Genomic DNA, 19,444 nt, shown 5'->3' with positions numbered 1-19,444 from the left:
GGTTAGGGTCAAGAAGATCATTCTGAGAGAGATAACAAGAGAGATAACAAGAGAGTTGATCAGCGACAGCACGCTCAAGAGTTTTGAAGAGAAAGAAGGGATAGAGGTCTAGGTTTTGACGTCAAATGAGTCGAGTGTTGGTTTCTTGAGGAGCGGAGCGACTCTGGCATTTTGAAGTCTGAGGGGATGCAGCCAGTGGTCAGGGATGAGTTGATGAGGGAAGTGAGGAATGGGAGAAGGTCTCCAGAGATGGTCTGAAGAGGGGATGGAGTCGAGCGGGCAGGTTGTCGGGTAGCCGGACTTCACTAGTCTCAGGATTTCATCTGGAGAGAGAGGAGAGCAAGAGGTCAAGGTGTATGGTAGTTCTGAGTGGGACCAGTGGACCCAATAGACTAAGTGAATGAGGAGCAGATGTTGTCAACCTTGTTTTCAACGTGGTTGACAAAGTCGTCCACGGGGGGTAGAGGATTAAGGAGGGAGGAGAAGGTGGGAAATAGTTTCCTGGTTTTAGTGGCAGAAGCTTGAAATGTTGTGATAGAAAGTGGTGTTAGCAGCGGATACAGAGGAAAGAAGGTAGGGAGGGAGTGAAAGGAAGTTTCGTTTTCCTCCATTTTCGCTCAGCTGCCCGCAGCCCTGTTCTGTAAGCTCGCAATAAGTCACTCAGCCAAGGAGCAGCAAGGGGAGGGCCAAGCCGGCCAGGAGGAAAGGGGACAGTGCGAGTCATAGGACGCGGAAACGGAGGAGAATACGTTGAAAGAGGCAGAATCACGAGACAGGAGGGAAAAGGATTTAGCAAAGTAGTGATCAGAGACCTGGAGGGGGGGTTGCAGTGAGATTAGTAGGCGAACAGCCCCTAGTAAAATGAGGTCAATCGTATTGCCTGCCTTGTGAGTGGGAGGGGATTGGGAAAGGGTGAGGGCAAGGAGGGGAACGATAGAGTTGGAATTATATCACGGTAAGAAGATTATGAACTTGACCTAGTTATAAGACGCAAGTTTTTCGCATCCTCTGAGAAATGTGCGTGAAAATTCAGCGGTTCATTTTTAAACCACTACTTGTTTTAGTAGTTTAGTAGCATAGCTGCTGAGCGTGTCAACACACGTGAGCCAAAAGCAGGCATGCAACATGTTCATCGGTTTTTGCATTTTGTCATTCGCTCACTCATTAAAAAAAATAGTCTTTATGAAAGGTAGAGGTTAAGACCAATGTTCTCTCTAAGCGGCGTGCGCACCTTCTCCTGGACTTCCGCGCAGAAGAAACGCCAGGCTGTAACTTTGCAAGATTGAGTCTGTGATTTTGTTGTAGGCAGAGCCAGAGCGCAAAGGAGTAGAATTCTATTGGCGGGGGTAGCCCACGAGCTGTCTTTCAATCATCCTAGAGTGATTGCGCTTTTTAGATCAGATCAGAGCCTCGCGTATGCACATTTGTTGATATTCTTTGCTAGTTCGTGAGTTATTAGCCCAGTTATAGGTAATTGTAGGTCAGCAGTGGGGAGTTACTGCTTCCTACAAGAGCACACAATATTTCGGCTTAAGCTACATTTCAAGCCGTCTTTGAAAAGCCAGTCAGGTAAAAAAAACTTTACTCTTAATTAAATGCGCAGTGTTGTATTTTGAGACTGGCTTGAATATGCAAATAAGCCAATAGGCAGACGGGTAGCCTACATTGTCTAGTTCTCGGTATGCTAATAATAATTAATTGTATTTTGTAAAGTGGTTTCTTTCATCTTACAATGCAATTTACAGCCACCTATTTGGCCCGTGGTATTACAGACCAGGTAAAAATAATAATGAAGTAATGTCAAGCAATTCATAATGTAAAAACATTTTTAAAAGTCTCATGCATTGTAGGCCTGCAGTGAACACCACATATAGGCTACATCATAGAAATCAAAAGCTATTTCCATGTGAAAATGTTATGGGATTCGCTCCATTGGTTTTGTTGGTAGGCCTACATTATGATCAAATAGCCTATTGGCTACTGTCTAAAACTGTAAGGGTACAGCCTCAGTGTTCACTGTAAACAATGATCAAGTTTCTGCTCATAAGACCTACAATTTGCTCTGTGACCCCAAAAATGAGAGGGAACATTGGTTGAGACTACAATGATTTTTTTTCTCCCCCTAACAGGAGTTTTTTCTTTTAAATGTTATTAATTCCACATGTATTTTGCTTGATTAGTATTAATATTTTATATTTTCTCTCCAGATGGTATAGTAGTTATGACATGGTGGTCATTGCCACATGAACATCTTGTTGAAAGGACACAAGTAGTAGAAGTGATTTTTTTTTTAGGGTTGCATGCGCTACGCTGCCAGTAATAACCTGTAAACGAAGGTAAGTTAGCCAAAAGTGCTTTCCTTTCTATAACTGTATTTTGCAAGGGCATGTTACCGAACAGCTTTCCTTTCTATCAGTGATTTCTGCAGGGTCTAAAGACATGGGGAAGACGCCAGGATGAGAAGCATTTAGATAAAAACACTTTTTTTACGAGGAGACCGTGTGCGCCTAAGTTGAAAAATGTAGGCTCACATAGAGCTGTTGTGACTGTACTACCACCACATAGGCAGTCATGAATCATGACAGCAGTCAAATTCCCACGTGAACATTGAGTCACAGTAATCTCCTGTTATGCACTCCGGACATGCTTTCGTAGTACCCAACTCGCTAAAGACCATCAGGTCCTAATGGCCTGCTACTCTCTAAGCTGACATCAATGCAAATGCAATCGAAAATCACATCAAACACTTATCATCAAAACAGTATCATGCTTTTAAAACTCAGCTCACACTGTGATGATACATTTGAAGAAAAGTTCAACAGCAGGTTGAAACTGAGTGTAAAGCATGGTCATTGTGGATGTGTCAAAGCCTAATACAACGAAATGGACAGCTTTCTAAGGTGATGATTATTTCAAAACTCCATATACATATTTGGAGTTTATGCATATACATAGGCTTCTCAGCCCAAGCCCAACATGTGTTTATTCTTGCGTTATACAATACATAGCCTACCACATATTACGCTTGGCATAAAAATACAAAACAAACTGATTTAAGATGTCTTTGGTACATAATTGGTCTAGCCTATACTACAAAATGTAAAAAATAGAGAGTAATCCCCTTTGAATGTGGAATGTATTATTTTGCATACTGGATGGACTGGTTACCTGATGCTATGCTTCAACATTTCTGTCCACGAGTCTGGGAGAGAACATATAGCCAGTTGGTTCATTGATTGTGCAAGGCAATTTTGAACAGCCTAGTAATTTTGTATATTTTCACAATTAATCGGGTGACAAATTACCTTTAGCTATACAGAATATCGCAACGCCGTGTGTTTCCATCACCTCCTCTCTCTCCTTTATTCCTTTCATTTGTGCGCAGAGGGGCTGTCAAAAGTTTAGTGAAATAAACTCAGCAAAAAAAGAAACGTCCTCTCACTGTCAACTGCGTTTATTTTCAGCAAACTTAACAAGTGTAAATATTTGTATGAACATAACAAGATTCAACAACTGAGACATAAACTGAACAAGTTCCACAGACATGGAATAATGTGTCCCTGAACAAAAGGGGGGTCAAAATCAAAAGTAACAGTCAGTATCTGGTGTGGACACCAGCTGCATTAAGTACTGCAGTGCATCTCCTCCTCATGGACTGCACCAGATTTGCCAGTTCTTGCTGTGAGATGTTACCCCACTCTTCCGCCAAGGCACCTGCAAGTTCCAGGGCATTTCTGGGGGGAATGGCCCTAGCCCTCACCCTCCGATCCAACAGGTCCCAGACGTGCTCAATGGGATTGAGATCCTGGCTCTTCGCTGGCCATGGCAGAACACTGACATTCCTGTCTTGCAGGAAATCACCCACAGAACGAGTAGTATGGCTGGTGGCATTGTCATGCTGGAGGGTCATGTCAGGATGAGCCTGCAGGAAGGGTACCACATGAGGGAGGAGGATGTCTTCCCTGTAATGCACAGCGTTGAGATTGCCTGCAATGATAACAAGCTCAGTCTGATGATGCTGTGACACACTGCCCCAGACCATGACGGACCCTCCACCTCCAAATCGATCCCGCTCCAGAGTACAGGCCTCTGTGTAACGTTCATTCCTTCGATGTTGAATGTGAATCCGACCATCACCCCTGGTGAGAGAAAACCGTGACTCGTCAGTGAAGAGCACCTTTTTGCATCCTGTCTGGTCCAGCGACGGTGGGTTTGTGCCCATAGGCGACGTTGTTGACGGTGATGTCTGGTGAGGACCTGCCTTACTACAGGCCTACAAGCCCTCAGTCCAGCCTCTCTCAGCCTATTGCGGACAGTCTGAGCACTGATGGAGGGATTGTGCGTTCCTGGTGTAACTCAGGCAGTTGTTGTTGCCATCCTTTACCTGTCCCGCATGTGTGATGTTCTGATGTACCGATCCTGTGCAGGTGATGTTACACGTGGTCTGCCACTGCAAGGCCGATCAGCTGTCCGTCCTGTCTCCCTGTAGCGCTGTCTTAGTCGTCTCACAGTACAGACATTGCAATTTTTTGCCCTGGCCACATCTGCAGTCCTCATGCCTCCTTGCAGCATGCCTAAGGCACGTTCATGCAGATGAGCAGGGACCCTGGGCATCTTTCTTTTGGTGTTTTTCCAAAGTCAGTAGAAAGGCCTCTTTAGTGTCCTACGTTTTCATAACTGTGACCTTAATTACCTACCGTCTGTAAGCTGTTAGTGTCTTAACGACCGTTCCACAGGTGCATGTTCATTAATTGTTTATGGTTCATTGAACAAGCATGGGAAACAGTGTTTAAACCCTTTACAATGAAGATCTGTCTTTGAAAGACAGGGTCCTGAAAAAGTGACGTTTCTTTTTTTGCTGAGTTTATGTTTTGTTGCGAAAACATGTTACTATCAATGTTCCCAAACAGATTTCACTTGGTTTCCCAAATTAAGCACTGGGTAGCTGATGGAACAGGGTTGGACAGCCCATGGCGGGAATATCACTGTTGCGCAGCAAGAGCATGCATGGAGGGAAATAAGTGTTCTTTTATTTATTTCTCAAATGCTCATGTTAAGCACATGTGCCGCTATAAAACCGAAGTAACCTACTATGCATCATTGAAAAATGGACCAGTGGGAAAGCACGCAGCCTCCATTCGCTATTGGAGTGCATACAGAAAATGTCCTTTTTTCCCCTGGCCCTGTTCCTGAACATTTGATAATGGGCCATTCTAAATCGGAGCAAATTTTACACATTAGTAAAGACCAGATTAAATTGAGTATAGTCCGATGGATAAAAATATGCTAACTTTCCTGAGGCAAGCTTTTTTGTTTGGTTGCTATTTTCTCAAATCATCAATAGCCTATGGTCACATCATGCAGCCCAAATGTTTTGGCTGAGCACACTGCTCGCGTCGCAAAATATATTTAGAAATCTATGTTATTCAATTATTGCACCCACACTGCTCGCACGCACCAACGAGCGTCTGCGTTGCCAAGGGCTAAAATAGAAGTCATTCCTATTTCTGACGCAGATCGCGCTGCAAGACCTGCCTCTCCCATCTCCTCATTGGTTTATAGAAGCAGGTACCCACGTGCCATCTCCTCATTGGTTATACCCACGTGGGTGATTGAAAGATAAACTGTTGCCGGTTGTGGTGGTAATACTATGAAAGTTTAAATTGCCATAAATGTTTAATGCTTTTCGACCTGTCCCCAAATTAATGTCATTGATTCAGAGTTTGTTTTGATATTTTAACCTGCGTGTCGTAATCGCGTTTGGTGTAGGGGGACAAAATACATTTTTACATCTGCGCATGCGCGCAGCCGGTTTGGGTTCCGTGTAAGACATTTTTTAAGACAAGGTTTGTATCATTCACAACTAAAGTTGCCAAATAATTCTAAATCTAGAGTATAGGACCTGTTCAGTGACGATTTTAGCATGTAAATCTTGGTGGGGCAAACTCCCACATTTTGGGGGGGATGCATGCCAGCAAAGCCACTACACAACACTAAACAATACATTAATTGCACTATAACAGTGACAAACGGTGCTGACAAACTGTTACTGCCTACATACAGCTGTCCCAACAGCAGAGTCCCAACAGTTACCACTGCTACACCTGGCTGTCAGCGGAGCCTTGTCTGGCAGCGAAACAGTTCATTCAGCCTAATTTACTCAGTTCATTCAGCCTAACATGGCTGCCTTGCTTAAACAAATGTGGTTTCTGCTGACAATTGAGATGTACAAACTATGGCATAAGGTGACGAGGAGCGGATAAGAGTCAATCCGTAATTTCGATTAAGACATTAATGAGCGAGTTTGGAAGGACGTAGTCAATATAACTATTTGTTTAGCACTTGAAATGTACAGCGACAGAATTCAGAACATGGGCTGTTCTTACGGTATTCGCCCTGTACACCAAGTCAGAACCGTAGGATAAATAAAGGGGGCATATAAGCAGACAATGAAAGCTTAATATTCAATGATTACATTTCTCTAAAACAGGCTGTAGATTACATGTGCACCACCAAGGCAGAATAGTAGGCGGAATTAAGAGGGGAAACGCGATCAAATTATTAAGGTGAGGCATATGGGCTACAAACAGCTTACTACACAACATACAGTACACTTAGGATTACTTTCTTAGCTACAGTATAGATATATCCCTGGCATATTACATATTTTATGCAGAAGCATACAAAACATTTTTGGACTCACCTTGTTGTGCTGTGCTCACTTGAACAGGAAGGTGGCGTGGTGGTCCTTCTTGTGGGCTCTAGAAAGAGGCCCAAATCTCGAATTCAGAGTTGGATGACAGTTCAAAAATATTTTACGGATTTTCCCAGGCGGAGCTAGTTTTATCAGAGTTCCCAGTTGTCTTGAATTTACTGAAGTCTGAGATTTCCCACATCCGAGTTTAGTTGTTATGAACGCAGCAGAAGTCATTATCGATTGACCCGCATGGCCAATATTTGCACATTTTTCTGGCCCATGGCGTTACCCCCTTTTTGGTGATATCCAATTGGTAGTTACCATCTTGTCTCATCGCTGCAATTCCCCTACGGACTTGGCAAAGGTCGAAAGCCAAGCCAAGCCGCACTGCTTTTTGACACACTGCTCGCTGAACCCGGAAGCCAGCCGCACCAATGTGTCGGAAGAAACACTGTCAAACTGACGACCAAAGTCGACCGACCGGCCCGCCACAAGGAGACGCTAGAGCACAATGAGACAAGGACATCCCGGCCGGCCAAACCCTCCCCTAACCCAGACGAGGCTGGGCGAATTGTGCGCTGTACCATGGGTCTCACTGTCACGGTTGGCTATGACAGAGCCTGGGATCGAACCCGGGTCTGCAGTGACGCCTTATATCTCATTGTTAAATTTGCGATTTCCAACTTGTTGTGTAATGTTTATGTCCAATGGCTGAGGAGAAACTATACGTTTTATCAATCATTTCTCTTCATATGACAAGAATTGAAAAGGATTTGCCAGTAGATTGCCGACTTGATGCATGAAGATGACTGCTTGTCTAGCTTGCTAGCTAAGATTTTGAAAATATGATGTTGACATGATCAGTCCAATCAAAGCTAAGGTAGATATATTGTTATTTGATGTAATTTTATCTGTGGCCAATGACCTTGAGCCTTCTTGGATGGGTACTTCTAATGTAACTCTATGGCAGCACCCAAGGGGCTTGAATTTTCGAGCCCTACCCATAGATTTTGCGGTGACGTAGTGTTCCCATGAGTGACAGAACTCTGAGCCAATCACTGCGCAACTAGAGAACATTACCAACCCCTACGCTCCGTATTTTCCGCTGGCTGCCCCACCACCACAGAAAGCACTGAGCCAGGCTGAAACACCTGCATTTTGGAGCTGCCTTACTCAATAAAGCAAAAAAATTGACCATGTTTGTATGCGGCTTTATTAACTCACTGATTTGCCCCACCTGACTTGAATGATGCATCGCCACTGGCCTGTTTCAAATGATCACTTTTTATGCTCAACATAGCGACTTCATATGCGCACTCGCACCGGAATGGGAAGAATATCCTTTCTATTTTATTCAGCTAAGTTCAATTAAATTCGTCTTACTATAAAATCATATAATTTAAAATAATGGCATGGGACTTATAAGCATATCTTGTCAGCTAAACAAACAAGCCTTCAGCCTATGGCATGGAGCATAGCCAGATAACATATAGTTGGCCAGGGTTCCCCAACTGGTGGCCCGTGGTTGTTGCTTTTTGGACCCCCAAGCTTTCTGAGCAAAAATAATAATAATAAACATATTTTTTTGGTGGGGTGGGGGTGGTAAATAAGACTATAAAAACACCATGAAATCAGATCCAAGTGATTTTAATTTAAGAAATCTGATCCTGAGTATTCTCACACATAATAGAGATACACGTGATCATATACAAATGTAAGCAAGGTTTAAAATGATTATGTTTCAGTCAAACGATATATCTGCTTGGGCTTCTTACGGTCATTTTGTAGTCTACAAATTATTTGTAATTACAGTTGAAGTCAGAAGTTTACATACATACACCTTAGCGAAATACATTTAAACTAGTAAATATTCCCTGTTTTAGTTCAGTTAGGGTCACCATTTTATTTTAAGAATGTGAAATGGCAGAATAACAGTAGAGTGATTTTATTTCAGCTTTTATTTCTTTCATTACATTCCCAGTGGGTCAGAAGTCTACATACACTCACTTAGTATTTGGTAGCATTGCCTTTAAATTGTTTAACTTGGGTCAAACGTTTTGGGTTGCCTTCCACAAGCTTCCCACAATAAGTTGGGTGAATTTTGGCCCATTCCTCCTTAGAGAGCTGCTGTAACTGAGCCATGTTTGTATGCCTCCTTGCTCGCACACGCTTTTTCAGTTCTGCCCACAAATTTTCTATATAATTGAGGTCAGGGCTTTGTGATGGCCACTCCAATACCTTGACTTTGTTGTCCTTAAGCCATTTTGCCACAACTTTGGAAGTATGCTTGGGTTCATTGTCAATTTGGATGACCCATTTGCGACCAAGCTTTAACTTCCTGACTGATGTCTTGAGATGTTGCTTCAATATATCCACATCATTTTCATGCCTCATGATGCCATCTATTTTGTGAAGTGCACCAGTCCCTCCTGCAGCAAAGCACCCACACAACATGATGCTGCCACCCCTGCGCTTCACGGTCGGGATGGTTATGTTTGGAGGAAAAAGGCGGAGGCTTGCAAGCCTCCCCCTTTTTCCTCCAAACATAACAATGGTCATTATGGCCAAACAGTTCTATTTTTGTTTCATCAGACCAGAGGACATTTCTCCAAAAAGTACGATCTTTGTCCCCATGTGCAGTTCCAAACCGTAGTCTGGCTTTTTTATGGCGGTTTTGGAGCAGTGGCTTCTTCCTTGCTGAGCGGCCTTTCAGGTTATGTCGATGTAGGACTCGTTTTACTGTGGATATATATACTTTTGTACCTGTTTCCTCCAGCATCTTCACGAGGAACTTTGCTGTTCTGGGATTGATTCACACTTTTCGCACCAAAGTACGTTCATCTCTAGGAGACAGAATGCGTCTTCTTCCTGAGCGGTATGACGGCTGCGTGGTCCCATGGCGTTTATACTTGCGTACTATTGTTTGTACAGATGAACGTGGTACCTTCAGGCGTTTGGAAATTGCTCGCAAGGATAAACCAGACTTGTGGAGGTCCACAATTTTTTTTCTGAGGTCTTGGCTGATTTCTTTTGATTTTCCCATGATGTCAAGCAAAGAGGCACTTTGTTTGAAGGTAGGCCTTGAAATACATCCACAGGTACACCTTCAGTTGACTCAAATGATGTAAATTGGCCTATCAGAAACTTCTAAAGCCATGACATCATTTTCTGGAAATTTCTGAGCTGTTTAAAGGCACAGTCAACTAAGTGTATGTAAACTTCTGACCCACTGGAATTGTGATACAGTGAATTATAAGTGAAATAATCTGTCTGTAAACAATTGTTGGAAAAATTACTTGTCATGCACAAAGTAGATGTCCTAACCGACTTGCCAAAGCTATAGTTTGTTAACAAGAAATTTGTGGAGTGGTTGAAAAACTACTTTTAATGACTCCAATCTCAGTGTATGTAAACTTCCGACTTCAACTGTATGTTCCGGCCATTCGCTCAAGAAAAAGATTGGCCTGCGGCTGAGTCTAGTTGATAATCCCTGGCACAGCCCTAGGCACACACAAGGACATTTAGGAGCACCATGAAAAATATTTGAGATATTAAATCTAGAATCTTGAATTTTTCTAGGCACAATGGTGCTCCTAAATAAAAATTGCAGGTCACACAGCAAAATATTTAGGCACAAAATGGTCGCACTGTAGAGCCCTGACTGGGAAAGTGAAGCAACCGTTAGCTAATGCTAACTAGCTAGCTGTATCTGGCAATATCAATATATCTAGCTAGCTATACTGAACAAAAATATAAACACAACATGCAACAATTTGAAAGATTTTACTGAGTTAGAGTGAAATAAGTGATGGATTTCTAATGGCTGAGTAGGGGCGCAAACATGGGTGGGCCTGGGAGGGCATTAACTACGTTGTAGAATAATAGTGATGACGACAAACTATGAAAAAACACATATGTAATCATGTCAGACCAAAGGACAGATTTCCACCGGTCCAATGTCCATTGCTGGTATCTTGTTCCAAGCAAGTCTCTTCTTATTATTGGTTTCCTTTAGTAATGGTTTCTTTGCAACAATTCGACCATGAAGTCCTGATTTCACCCGGTCTCCTCTGAACAGTTGATGTCTAATGGGCTGCAATTTCTTAGTCTGGTAACTCTCTAATGAACTTATCCTGTGCAGCAGAGGGAACTCTGGGTCTTCCTTTCCTTTGGTGGTCCTCATGAGAACCAGTTTCATCATAGCGCTTGATGGTTTTTGCAGCTGCACTTGAAGAAACTTTCAAAGTTCTTGAAATTTTCTAGATTGACTGACCAATCTGCTAAATGACAAAAAAAAAAAAAAAAAATGTTGCATGTTGCATAATTCCAATATTGTTTTGGTCACTGGTTATGAAGAATAGCATATCAGTATTGCCGGGAGATTTTATTTGTCCTCGTTAGGTCTTCACACAGAACTGTCCTTTCCATCACAAAAATGGTTGAGATCACAGAACTGCTGCCTTTGACTTTGGTGTAAAATGTAATCCAAAAATGCACATACAAACAAGTTACTTTGTATTCATAAAGTTAAGAAGGCAAGGATATTGAGACACTGATCTAACTTGAACCGATTTGAATACAGTGCCTTAAAACTATTCACACCCCTTGACTTTTTCCACATTTGTGACTGACCGTCTCGATTCAGTCTTATGTGCAAAAATTTTACATTGGATTAAAGTAGAGAGCTAGAAAATGGTAAATCATACACTACAGTTGAAGAACAATGGGAAAGCAATTCTGCTTTGAAAGTTGATAAACTTGTAACCTCACTTTTGAATGTTTTGGTACCTACTGGAGAGCTCTTCTTTGTCTACACCCATTCAGCATCGTTCACACCCTCTTAAGCTTTAGCCACACCTATCTCTTTAAGGGTTGATCCGAGCATTCTGTCCTAACAACAGTAGTCAAGCACCCAAGCTAACTGGCTAATGTTGGCTAGCTTGCTAGCTACTTCCAGACACAAATGAGAGAACAGCTCACTGACCATTTTACTCACCCTAGCAGAGCTGGTTAGGCTGTTTTTATGTTATCCAGTGTTGGTGACTGCAACTGTGCTGCTGGCAACAATTGACGCTTTTTTGCCAACGTTTACTGACACCGGCCATATTCAGATGTTGAGCGTTTGTAAATTTGTCAGTTATTCTGCTCTCTGGCACACTCAGACGAGAGTGCTCTGAAATAGGAGTAGATAGCCAGAGCGAATTTACCAGCTACATGTATCAACAGTTGTCACAGTGACATTCTATTGAAATGGTTACTTGCATAGTGGAGTCTTTTTTGTTAAGAAATGTAGCTAGCTAGGTAAACAATCAACCATAATCCCAACTCATGACGTTACTACCCTGCATGACTCTGCAGGTAGCTAAACAACCAGGTTCAATTGTAGCTAGCTAACATTAGGCTATAACTAGCAAAGCAAATAGCTCTGAGATATACAAACAATATTACTACACAGATCATACACGTAACATTAGCTAGCGAGCCAGCCACTTTAACTTGAAATGAAAATTGCTTTCTGTCAAAATTAGAAACGTGTAATATCTGAAAATGTAGCTAGCTAGATTATCTTACCCGTATACACCATGGATGGACGCTTCTCCCTGTCACGGATGCCTTCATTTCGCTGGACCCCAGGAAGAGTAGCTGCTGCTTTGGCAGACAGAAGCATGCTATATGGCAGACCAATCCGAACTCATATCTCGGCATGTCCAGCCCACTCATTATCTCAGCCAATTATGGCTAGCGGGAAGGTTGCTGACTTTTTCTGTGGCTAAACCAACTAGGCTCGTAATTTAACAATTTTATTCGTATTTATAGATGGCATACATGTTTGTTAAGACACATAAAAGCTCACATGTTCCAGAAGGCATTTCTGATTTAAAAAAAACGCATTTAGATTTTTTTTTAAGTTTACGTTCAAATGGCTCTCTTGTGAAGTAGTGATCCGCGACATACGCCTAGTTTCCTGAAACAAGTCACATTTTGTTGAGTTACTGCCTGAATTAAAATGGATTACATTGAGATTTTGTGTCTCTAATCTACACATAATATCCACGTGGATTTTCACAAATTTAAAAAAAAAAATGAAAAGCTGAAATGTCTTCGGTGAATAAGAATTCAACCCCTTTGTTATGGGCAAGCATGAATAAGTTCACGAGTAATAACTTTAACAAATCACATAATAAATTGCATAAATCACATAACTACTATTATTGCACACATAGTAATTTATTATGTGATTTTTGAATGACTACCCCATCTCTGTACCCCACACATACAATTATATGTAACAATTCCTTAAGGTGAATTTCAAGCACATATTCAACCACCAAGACCAGGGAGGTTTTCCAATGCCTCGTAAAGGGCAACTATTGTTTAATGGGATTTTTTTTTTTAAAGCAAACATTGAATATCCCTTTGAGCATGGTGAAGTTTTAATTACACTTTGGATGGTGTATCACTACAAAGATACAGGCGTCCATCCTAACTCAGTTGCCGGAGAGAAAGGAAACTGCTCAGGGATTTCACCATGAGACCAATGGTGACTTTAAAACAGTTAGAGTTTAATGGCTGTGATAGGAGAAAACTGAGAATGGACCAACGACATTGTAGTTACTCCACAATACTAATCTAAAAGAAGGAAGCCTGTACAGAATAAAAATGTACTTTATGCCCTAAATACAAAGTGTTATGTTTGGGGCAAATCCAACACATCACTGAGTACTACTCTTAATTTTTTCATGCATGGTGGTGGCTGCATCATGTTATGGGTATGCTTTTCCTTGACAAGGACTAGGGAGTTTAAGATAAAAATAAATAGAATAGAGCTAAGCACAGGCAATATCCTAGAAGAAAACCTTGTTCAGTCTGCTTTCCAACAGACACTGGGAGACAAATTCACCTTTCTGCAGGACAATAACCTAAAACACAATTAAGTGAAAATGACTGAGAAGCCGGTGTTTGTAGAATAGATTGACATGGGTGGTGTTAGAACCGAGACGAAGGCAGAAATGCCTTCTGGAACATGCTGAGAGATGAGTTCGGATTGGTCTGCCATGTAGCATGCTTCTGTCTATAACATGAGCTGGTCAGTATGTGTAGGTAATCCTTTCTAACGCAGCTTTTTTGAAAGAAATCACGTAGCAGAACGGCATAAGTTTGAAATCAGTGGAATTAGAGTATGATAGCTAAGGAGATGGAGAAAATTCTGCCGTTTGTCTGCATATTTGCAATCAGAGTCGAAAAGAGAACACACAGAAGGCTGTTTTATAAAACACCTGTCTCCGGATTACATCTTCAAACTAAGCGCAACAATGGCATCCGTGACAGAGAGGGAGAAGCGTCCGCCCATGTATACGAGTATAATAGTCTAGCTAGCTACATTTTCAGATATTACATGTTTCTAATTTTGTCAAAGTCGTTTTCATTTCAAGTTAGTGTACTGTTAGCTAGCTAACGTTATGTGTATGATCTGTGTAGTTATATTATTCTTATTTCAGAACCATTTGCATTGCTAGTTTTAGCCTAATGTTAGCTAGCTAACATTGAACCTGGTTGGCTCTGATGCCAGCTGATTCATGATTTCGACTGGCTGAGAAACGCTGCCTGCCTGTCTGTCTCGCCCCGACTCCAGACATGTTCATTACTATGGGACAGCTGTAGGTCGAATTTTGAAACAATGTTGCAAATGTCGGAGAGACAGACAGCAAGGTTTATACAAATCTCCGCTGTTGAAAACTAGTCTAAGAGAAATGTGAGATAATGTCTAGATGCTTTTTATAGTGAAGATGAAGTTTATAAATTGCTTGGCTGGTCCGATGAGACAGTGGATTGCGCAGTCAGATCGGAAATAGTAAATAGGCATTTTAACGTCATATATTTAGCCGGTGTCTATTCCACAATTTACCACCGGCTAAATCTATGACGTTAAAATGCCTATTTATCAATCAGACCCACCCGTTGTATAAGGCCAAATATACACTGGAGCTGCTTACCAAGACATTGCATGTTCCTGAGTGGCCTAGTTAACGTTTTGACTTAAGATTACTCAACATCATACATCATTTGTTATTACATTGCATATTTGAATAACTAGATTCAGTTTATAAGGTTTCCAAGCATACCCAGGTCAGTGATCTCTCACTGAAGCAAGCACATTTGATTTAAGTCAAGAGTACAACAATAGAAAGTACCAGATGGCCTTGTTACTGTCTGTTACCTGTACTTAACTGTCGTATAGCTGGTGCCATTTGAGAATAGTCATAATGGTGTATCTGTCACGACTTTCATATCAAGTCAAAGTATAGACTTGATATATCACAAAATAATAGGATACAGTTTAAATGTATTTGTTTGAGAGACAAAATAACATGAAGTGTTAGCTTGTGGGTTCAGCTTATAATGGATCTCTGTCTTGTGTGTTCACAGGTTGGTGGCTGGTCTTCCCCCTAACTCTCCCATCTTTAAGTCCTGGCTCCACTGTTGGGCTCATCTGAGCCACGAGGTACAGTCACGCTCATTCAGCTGGAGCAAATGGAACACACTCGTGTGTGTGTGTGTGTGTGTGTGTGTGTGTGTGTGTGTGTGTGTGTGTGTGTGTGTGTGTGTGTGTGTGTGTGTGTGTGTGTGTGTGTGTGTGTGTGTGTGTGTGTGTGTGTGTGTCATTGTTTTCTCTGATAGCGCATGTCTGAAACTGTCTTTTTGTTTCTCACCCATTAGGGCCATCTCTTCCGAGGATCCAGCTTCTTTTATCGCCGCGTGCCTGTGACAGGGATGGCTTTGACTGAGGAGTGATAAAATCAACCACCGCACAACCTGTGCCACTGTTCTCCTTCCTAACCGGTACCTCAGTGAGACCAATGTTCAACCGCCCCCTCACCTTAAACCCCCCAGCGGATAAAGCCAGAGCAGCATGTTATCAATGGGCTAGGTGTTTTACTGAAGTAAAGTTAATTTCAAATGAAGAGTTTTGTTAATCTTGTTTTTAATCTAAATAATAATGTAGCCACTCAAAAGTAAGAGGTCGGAGGAGTGAGACTTAATGTGAACAAATCAAAATTATATCCAATATATTTTGTCTTGGTTGAATGCTGAGGGTATAATCTCCTTTTACTATACCAGCAAAGTTGCACTATTTTTTTATTTATTTGAATCTATCACTTAATTTTGCTATATTTATAGGCCACAGTTTAATTAAGTTCTATGTAGGCTTTAAAATTGGATAGTTGATTTCCATCTATTGAAAAACTGCCAAATGTTTATTTTTCAAAGGGTCTTCCTAGTAGCATGATAAGTGGTTGCATTCGAAAGTGCTCATTTGCCTCCTATCAGAAGTGCTTTAACTAACAATTATACCTATTCACAAACACCATAAGCCCACAAAAACTGGAGTGCTCTCTAGTGATGCACCGATATGACATTTTTGTCCGATACCGATATCCAATATTTTCCTTGCCCCAAAAAAACGGCACCGATAACAGATATATACAATTTTAGCGGCCTTTTAAGCATTCTAGAACAGTTAAATAGTTAACACACACACATGGACGCAACGGACTAAGGCACTGCATCTCAGTGCAAGAGGCGTCACTACAGTCCGTGGTTCGAATCCAGGCTGTATCACATCCGGCCGTGATTGGGAGTCCCATAGGGCGGCGCACAATTGGCCCAGCGTCGCCCGGGCCATCATTGTAAATAAGAATTTGTTCTTAATTGACTTGCCTATTTAAATGAAGGTTAGACATACACACACACCACACTGACCAAAAAGTTATTTTGTTGGCATTTACATATGTCCCCATTACCAGTCAAACATAATCAAAACCTATTTCTTTCACTTACAGTTGAAGTCGGAAGTTTACATACACCTTAGCCAAATACATTTTTCACAATTCCTGACATTTAATCCTAGTAAAAATTCCCCGTCTTAGGTCAGTTAGGATCACTTTATTTTAAGAATGTGAAATGTCAGAATAATAGAGAATTATTTCTTTCAGCTTTTATTTCTTTCATTACATGCCCAGTGGGTCAGAAGTTTACATACACTCAATTCGTATTTGGTAGCATTGCCTTTAAATTGTTTAACTTGAGTCAAACGTTTCGGGTAGCCTTCCACAAGCTTCCCACAATAAATTGGGTGAATTTTGGCCCATTCCTCCTGACAGAACTGGTGTAACTGAGTCTGTTTTCTAGGCCTCCTTGCTCGCACATGTTTTTTCAATTCTGCCCACAAATTTTCTATAGGATTGAGGTCAGTGCTTTGTGATGGCCACTCTAATACCTTGACTTTGTTGCCATTTTGCCTCAACTTTGGAAGTATGCCTGGGGTCATTGTCCATTTGGAAGACCCATTTGAGACCAAGCTTTATCTTCCTGACTGTCTTGAGATGTTGCTTCAATATATCCACATAATTTTCCGTCCTCATGATGCCATCTATTTTGTGAAGTGCACCCGTCCTTCCTCTAGCAAACAGGACAACATGATGCTGCCACCCCCGTGCTTCACGGTTGGGATGGTGTTCTTCGGCTTGCAATCCTCCCCCTTTTTCCTCCAAACATAACGATGATCAAACAGTTCTATTTTTGTTTCATCAGACCAGAGGACATTTCTCCAAAAAGTACGATCTTTGTCCCCATGTGCAGTTGCAAACCGTAGTCTGGCTTTTTTATGGCGGTTTTGGAGCTGAGCGGCCTTTCAGGTTATGTCGATATAGGACTCGTTTTTACTGTGGATATAGATACTTTTGTACCTGTTTCCTCCAGCATCTTCACAAGGTCCTTTGCTGCTGTTCTGGGATTGATTTGCACTTTTCGCACCAAAATACGTTCATCTCTAGGAGACAGAATGCGTCTCCTTCCTGAGCGGTATGACGGCTGCGTGGTCCCGTGGTGTTTATACTTGCGTACTATTGTTTGTACAGATGAATGTGGTACCTTCAGGCGTTTAGAAATTGTTCCCAAGGATGAACCAGACTTGTGGAGGTCTTGGCTGATTTCTTTTGATTTTCCCATGATGTCAAGCAAAAAGGCACTGAGTTTGAAGGTGGGCCTTGAAATACATCCACAGGTACACCTCCAATTGACTCAAATGATGTCAATTGGCCTATCAGAAACTTCTAAAGCCATGACATCATTTTCTGGAATTTTCCAAGCTGTTTAAAGGCACAGTCAACTTAGTGTATGTAAACTTCTGACCCACTGGAATTGTGATACAGTGAATTATAAGTGAAATAATCTGTCTGTAAACAATTGTTGGAAAAATCATGTGTGTCATGCACAAAGTAATGTCCTAACCGACTTGCCAAAGCTATAGTTTGTTAACAAGAAATTTGTGGAGTGGTTGAAAAACAAGTTTTAATGACTCCAACCTAAGTGTATGTAAACTTCCGACTTCAACTGTACTTGCTGTGCTGTTTCGTTGTTCAGTCATTTCATTCTCAGCCAGGATATCTATGGAACGCAGTTTGGGTCTTTGCGTGTCAAATAACACTATTTTACCAATCAGGACCTGAATACAACTGCATGTCAAATAATAATTTAACTCGTTCATACATTTTTTACGTAGTTTTGACACATTGATTACACTATCACTTGTATTTCATGCCACAATGATTCATCGATACGTATGCTATGATGCTGGTAAAGCACCTACAGTGCTGGTCATAAAAAAAAGCTAGCTAGCTCATGGATACAAACAATGTAGTTCTTCCCCAAAACATAGCAAAATGACAATCTGTTTCAGTAGCTATAGTTAGCTAGCTAACTATATAGCTAGGTGTCATCTAAAATAACCCTAATTGATAAGATAGTTCTTGTTTGATTAATAGTGGTCGGACCCATCTATGTGGGATTAGCCACGATAGTGGACTTTGCGGTTTAGCCGTCAAAATACAAGTATGGCATAATTCTACTATTTGTATTAATTTGCATCACTGTCAATAACATACTTTTATTTTGAAGGCAACCCGCAAATTCCACTATTGTGCTTTATCCTTATTGTGGCTAGCTTCACAACACATAACCTGGTCCAGTCGAGCCTCACTAGCCAGATGAAACTCGCTGGCTGCTTATAACGTTAGCTTTGAGTAACAGGGTTAAGTAGCTGGCTAGCTATTTATTTTCATGAACCGAAGTTCAATTTCAATAGGCTAACAACAAGTGGCTACTTAGCTAATACTTACTCACACGGATTCCTAAATCATTGCTAAGAATAGTGAAAATGACTGCAGTTTCTACTGGTCATTGTTTTCAGGCTGGTTGTATTGGTGCTAGCTGGGTACAAAACTAAAGCTAGCTACCTCAGAAGTTGCGGTCGAACAAATAATGTTTTATTAACAACGCGGTAATGTTAACACATCGTTGGCCGGTGTTTGCTTGTTTGCAGACCTTTTTAGTACAGCTTTGACAGTGCTACTGTATCTTTTTTTGACACGCAAAGACCCAAACGGCGTTTCATAGTATGTATGTCGTGAAGCTAATAGCAGTGACGCTATTACTATGTAACTCCGGTAGGGCAACATCTGAAAAATAGCACACTTAGTAGTGTGTACCGGTGCTCGACCAGTTGGCGAATGCAGACATCACCAGTCAGAGAAAGCCATCATCACCCACGACAGAGTGGTTGATTGTCAAGGGCAATGAATTCCATTATCTTGGCTTTAATGGATTGCGCCTTTGAGTTGTCTCGCTGAAATGTTCTTACTCTTTCAAATGACTGCTCGATCCACACAGCAGACATTGTGGGCTAGG

At 41.5% G+C, this 19,444-nt stretch overlaps 1 protein-coding gene across 2 annotated transcripts in view; it reads left to right on the top strand.

Moving 5' to 3' along the window:
- Positions 1-16,275, top strand: part of LOC120060942 (mitochondrial carrier homolog 1-like) — a 41,899-nt gene extending 25,624 nt beyond the window's left edge. For both annotated transcript variants that reach the window (XM_039010387.1, XM_039010386.1), the window contains 2 exons: positions 15,125-15,200; positions 15,416-16,275. In XM_039010387.1, the coding sequence (XP_038866315.1) occupies positions 15,125-15,200; positions 15,416-15,490 (151 nt within the window). In that variant the 3' untranslated portion in view covers positions 15,491-16,275. The remainder of the gene's footprint in view (positions 1-15,124; positions 15,201-15,415) is intronic.
- The last annotated feature ends 3,169 nt before the right edge of the window (positions 16,276-19,444 follow it).

The sequence above is a fragment of the Salvelinus namaycush genome, chromosome 16 (genome assembly GCF_016432855.1).
Source record: "Salvelinus namaycush isolate Seneca chromosome 16, SaNama_1.0, whole genome shotgun sequence".
In the NCBI taxonomy this organism is placed as follows: Eukaryota; Metazoa; Chordata; class Actinopteri; order Salmoniformes; family Salmonidae; genus Salvelinus; species Salvelinus namaycush.
This window is presented reverse-complemented; position numbering and strand designations above follow the sequence as displayed.